The sequence below is a fragment of the Myotis davidii genome, unplaced genomic scaffold, assembly GCF_000327345.1.
Source record: "Myotis davidii unplaced genomic scaffold, ASM32734v1 scaffold599, whole genome shotgun sequence".
In the NCBI taxonomy this organism is placed as follows: domain Eukaryota; kingdom Metazoa; phylum Chordata; class Mammalia; order Chiroptera; family Vespertilionidae; genus Myotis; species Myotis davidii.
Genome location: NW_006290772.1, coordinates 743,185 through 749,218, shown reverse-complemented (window position 1 = coordinate 749,218; position 6,034 = coordinate 743,185). Strand labels below are relative to the sequence as shown.

General features: G+C 43.1%; 1 protein-coding gene across 2 annotated transcripts in view; it reads right to left on the bottom strand.

Annotated features, from left to right (window-relative positions):
- MEIOB (meiosis specific with OB domains) overlaps window positions 1–6,034 on the bottom strand; it is a 23,671-nt gene that overhangs the window by 7,746 nt on the left and 9,891 nt on the right. For both annotated transcript variants that reach the window (XM_006763917.2, XM_006763918.2), the window contains exons 5-6: window positions 3,745–3,940; window positions 570–670 (exon numbers count right to left, since the gene is read on the bottom strand). In XM_006763917.2, the coding sequence (XP_006763980.1) occupies window positions 570–670; window positions 3,745–3,940 (297 nt within the window). The remainder of the gene's footprint in view (window positions 1–569; window positions 671–3,744; window positions 3,941–6,034) is intronic.

The following is a 6,034-nucleotide window of genomic DNA, read 5'->3' as shown; positions in this document are numbered from 1 at the left end:
GACTCTAAGGGAGGGGATCAGTAGATAATCTGCTCAGGGCACTTGATGGATTGAAGGCTCATTTCACCTTTAGCACCTTTTGGTACCAGGCATCTGGAGTCTAAACAATGTCATCTTATACCCTACAGTACTCAGAATGTAGTCCTGCCCCACATCCCCACACCAGGCACCCCATAGAAACAAGCCTATGATAACACTTGCTTTTCTATCATCTTTCCATGGTCTGTCTCCAGGGTACTATCCAAGGAATTATGGAAAATCTGGCATGTTCATTATCAATGGGACCTAATAAATCACAATTTTTAATAAAAGGCAGTGCAATAATACACTAGTCTAGTGGGTCCATCTAAATAATCCCATGTTATCTAAAGATCTCATTTTAAGGTAAATCTTTAGCACAGACTGTAATAAGTCAAAATACAAGAGTGAGTTTTATTTTTAAAATATCATTTCTCTCCTATCATTATTCCTCTCCTGATATTAAATCCATCATATTTTTGATAAAATAAAAATGTTCTGTCTTGATAATACTAGGGATTTCACATTTTGGAACAGATATGGGAGGTTACCATATCATTGCAAAAGAAGACTCCATCTCATCATAGAGTTTAACTTCACACCTCTGGCCTTTTCTTCGGTCTGATGTTGTAAAGTATTTTGGCTCTCCAACCTTAGAAATTGAAGGAAATCATTATTCTTCATCTATAATAGTAGAAGTACCTAAATATTTGTTGATGGAAATACTCAGATGTTTACCCTTTAAACAGCAAGTAAGAAACATCAAAATACAAGAATCACTAATATATATTTAACTAGAGGCCCAGTGCACGAAATTTGCAGTCCAGGACACCTCGGAGGGATCAGTCCAGGACCCCTTGCTCCCTCTACCCACCTGATCGCTATTCCTTACAGCTTGGCTCACTGCTCCTTAGCGCTGCCACAGAGGTGGGAGAGGCTCCCACCACTGCAGCTGCGCTCGCCAGCCATGAGCTTGGCTTCTGGCTGAACAGGGCTCCCCCTGTGGGAGCCCGCTGACCATCAGGGGGCAGCTCCTGCGTTGAGCGTCTGCCCCCTGGTGGTCAGTGCGCATCATAGCGACCAGTCGTTCTGGTCGTTCCGCCATAATGATCGCTTAGGCTTTTATTATATAGAATTATATAGATGATTTAAAAGCATCTATCTCTAAGCTAGGTGTATTTAACTGATGTTGTTAGTTACACAGTTTGAAGAGAAGTACAAATATATGTATTTTAAGTTAATATTTTGGGGTCTTTTCAACATAACAGGACAAATGTTCCATGACAAGCCTATGGGTGGCATCAATCTAGGCTCATTGAGGATAGAAAGTATATTTTCAACATCTGTGTATCCCCCTGGCTTAGTACAGGGCCTGGCACAGAATTCATGTCACTAAATTAACTCAGTCTCTCTGAGTCTCAGTGTCCTCATCTTTCTAGTGCAGATATGAATATCAATACTTCCTTTGTGCCTTTATAAGGGCAATGTGGTGAGGACCAAATGAGGGGTGTATGGGAAAGTGCTTTGACACAGTCTGATTCAATCCACACTATGTCAAAGCACTTTCCCATACATCCTGCATTTCCATCTTAAAAATGTAGGTGAACTCAGGGACCCTTCTGTCAGAGGCCCAGGGGTTCTCACATGGAACAGCAGACACCTCTGACCGTCACATAGCAAGGTCCCAAGAACAGACTAACAACTGACTGCACCCTGAGCCACTGTCACCAGTGGAGGAAGGGGGAGATACATGGAAAAAGCTGTTGCAGGTTTTGACTTATGTTTATACTGAATGTTAGAAAATTCTTACTAAGTTGTAATATAATGACATTATATAGGATTGCAGGGAAACTGAGAGATCATATCCTGCTTTAAGTAAGATTGAATCTAAATTGCTGAGAAAGTGATTTCTCCTACTTTTCACGATTGTTATGTAAGGTGTTGATTCCTCCATCCTGAATTATATTGAGTGCTCACTGTGTGCCTGGCACTGTGCTAGGCTGGAACTAGAGTGATGAACAAAAGCACATGCCTCTCCATCAAGGGCCTGTCATCAAGTATAGTTGACACTCTTATTGGTTAGTCATTTAATACGGAAAAGCAATTAGCAATTACTAACAACATTAACTACAAGTACCTAAGTCAATTTCCTTTTGTGTGTGTGTATCTTTTGACTACCATCATTCCATACACTGAGAGAAACTGATCTTGTCCCTTTAATTTTCTTTGTGTACTTTATTTTTTTAAATATATTTTTATTGATTTCAGAGAGGAAGGAAGAGGGAGAGAGAGATAGAAACATCAATTATGAGAGAGAATCATTGTTGGCTTCCTCCTGCAAGCCCTCCACTGGGGATTGAGCCTACATCCCGGGCATGTGCCCTTGACCAGAATCGAACCTGGGACCTTGCAGTTCGCAGGCCGACGCTCTATCCACTGAGCCAAACTGGCTAGGGCATTGTGAAACTTTAATTTTAAGGTCCACCTCTTTAGTCCCTGCCAAGTGACTCTAGTCTTTCCAAGGGAGTTCAAAACTTGAGCAATAATTAAGTAAGAGGGAGATTCTGATGTAACAAATGGTGAAACACTCCCAGAGCCCCAAGCAGTGTTGTCTTTCCCTGCTTTTCACCACATGATGCTGTACAGTAGGTCACCAGGCCCTAACTACAGTTCAGTTGGCTATTCTCACTCCCTCTCAGGACAGCTCTGAAAACAGGCCCAGAATTGATTCCTTGATTTATACAACTTACACCCCTTTAAGTAACTTCATTGAAATCTTCAAGTCAATGAATTTACCCTTTCCATTTGCATCTTTAACCAAAGTATAAAAGGCTCTCATATAGTTAGTGGATCATTTATGAGTGTGTGCTGCACTTAACATTCAAATATGATTTTATGTTGCTATTCATCTACACTAATAAAAGAGAAAAATGGTAATTGGCGTACGACGCTACCCTTTTCATTGGCTAATCAGGGGGGGGTGCAAATTAACTGCCAACTCAGATGGCAGTTAACTGACAACAAAGAGGGCGGTTAATTTGCATATGTAGGCACAATGCGGGGAGGTGAAAGGGAAAGCAGGAAGAAGCCCCCTGCCACTGACAGTGATCGGAAACCCAGGGGGGAGCTAAGAGCCGGGGGGGGGCAGGGCAAAGGCGGCCCAGACCTCAGGCCTGGGCAAGGGGCCGATCCGGTGATCAGCGATCAGACGGTGATGAGGGTCAACTCCTCTGGCCGAGGCATCAGGCCTGGGCGGGGGGCGGAGCCAGCAATCGGAGGGGGCTGGGGGTCCCCTGCCCAGGGCTGATGCCTGGGCCAGAGGCATCAGGCCTGGGCTGGGGGCAGAACCAGTGATGGGGGACAATGAGGGTCCCCTGCCCAGGCCTGTCACCTCTGGCAGAGGCGTCAGGCCTGGGCCAGGGGCCGATCCTGCGATTGGAGATTGATGGGGGCCAACGCCTGAGGGCTCCCAGTATGTGAGAGGGGGCAGGCTGGGCTGAGGGACACTCCCCCCCCCCAACCCAGTGCACGAATTTAATGCACCGGGCCCCTAGTTCACATATAAAATGCTACTTAACTTTTAATGAGAAGTGATATCATTTTCTTAATTCAACTGACTACTGATCAAGATACAGAGGAATATTTACTCCACCTGGTTACTACTTTCCAAACACTAAGTGATAGAACTTCCCTGCCAAATTGAACTTTGTGGAGGTTTAAACTTACCGACTTCACAGCTGCAAGTACATTAATAATTCTCCCATCAAGGCTGTGTCCATTTGCAACAATATCACCCAATGAATAATAATCCCGAGATTCTTTAACAGGTAAGTGTATCAAAGAAAGTAACTTGGTGTCCACTTCATAACTGGAACAAACTTTTACTGTTGAATGATCTTCACTGAGCAATAGTTTACAGTCACTAAATTGTAAACACACACACAAAAAGTTACTATTAAATGATTTTTTTAAATAAAAAAATACTTCCAGGTTCACAGTTAAATTATTTTTATTGTAATTTAGACTAGATTAAGAAAATGTATACATTTTAATCATAGAAACATTAAAAATGTAGTAAAATATTTTTGTCTGAAATATATTTTCATTAAGAAAATGTTTTGAGGACCAATTTGTGCCTGAGTGCTAAGCATACCAGTTGTCTGACCTTACCCGAAACTCTAGCTTCAGTTTCCTTCTCTGTGAAATAAAGGTATAAAAGCACTCTACACCATGTTTGTTATCTGTATCTCTAAACATTGAGCACCCTGCCTACAGATTTTAAATCAAGGACTGTGCTTCACTTACTCCTGTGGTTCTCTGTATCAAGTAGATGCACAATATTAACAACTGAACTTGAATTGAGGCACTCCCCTTCCAGCCAATCAACTCCTAAGTCCCCTTCATGAAGTTAATTTCTAGCCCTCTAATGCAGGCCCTTTTCTCCCACTAATGCTTTAGGTATTTACCTCATTACTTCTCACCCAAACTTTGGCCCTGTCTCCCTCTACAGTATCCTCCTAAAGTAGCCAAAGTAATCTTCCTAATCCACACATTTCAGTGTATTATTTCCCATCTCAAAGACCTTTTGTGTAGCCATCAACAAAGAATAAAGTTGTTACAATGGGCAAAGCTGTCTGTGAAATGTTTCTGCTTCTCTATCAAGCTTTTCCTCTTGCCTCTCTCCTGCTCTTGCCCTATAGCAGCCATATCAGACTATTTAGCTATGAAACTGACATTTTTATTTTTATTTTTTTCTAAATATATTTTATTGATTTTTTACAGAGAGGAAGGGAGAGGAATAGAGAATTAGAAACATCGATGAGAGAGAAACATCGATCAGCTGCCTCCTGCACACCCCCTACTGGGGATGTGCATGCAACCTAGGTACATGCCCTTGACCGGAATCGAACCTGGGACCTTTCAGTCTGCAGGCCACGCTCTATCCACTGGGCCAAACTGGTTAGGGCGAAACTGACATTTTTAGACCAAAAAGTCAAACATCACCATTTTTATATGGTTCAACCTACTATTCACTGTTCTGGTAAATATCAGGTTTCATATTTGTTCCCTCTTCTAAGAATGCTCTTCCCTCCATTCATTCATTCATTCATTCATTCATTCATTCATTCATTCCATAAATATTTATTGTGAGCCTGTTCCGTGCCAGACCATACATAGTCTAGGCATGAGGGTGAAGAAGATAGATAAGACCTTTGATCTCATGGAGTTCACCTGTGTGAGGAGACATGCCATTTAATCAAATAATCTCAGATAGTGATTGGGGTTTTGATAACAAAACGCAAAGGGAGAAGTCCTAGTAATGAACTGGAAGGGCTACTACAGAGTAGATGGGAAAGGTCTAAGGAGGTGACATTCAAGCAGACACTTCAAAGAGGAGAAGGAGCAAGTGAGTCAGGGGGAGACTGGGCTCCACCTGAACCTGCCTCTTTGCTCAGCTTCCCACACCCGCCCCCTCCCCTCTTTCCTTACAAGGCTGCTCCTGAGAGCTCACCTTCAACAAACCATTTGCACAAAAATCCTCCAGGCTCTGCTTCCAGAGAACTTGAACTAAGATATTAAGGCATGTGAGTAGAGTTATACTTTGATATGAAAATATACATATGTGACTTTCAAGATTTATCTTTTCTTCTCATTGTTCAGCTTTAATGTGACTAGAATCAATTTTTTTAAAATCTAAGAATGAAAATCAAAGTATTGAAAACAAAGTCATTTTTTCATGTGACCCCAGTGGGGACCCCCACCCTGAAGGGTGTGTGACCAGCTGCAAACAGCCCTCAGCCCCTCACCCAGACTGGCCAGCACCCCAGTGGGGACCCCAACCCTGAAGGGTGTGTGACCAGCTGCAAACAGCCATCATCCCCTCACCCAGGTTGGCCAAGCACCCCAGTGGGGACCCCCACACTGATCCGTGTGTGACCAGCTGCAAACAGCCATCATCCCCTCACCCAGGCTGGCCAGGCCCCCCAGTGGGGACCCCCACCCTGATCCAGGACAC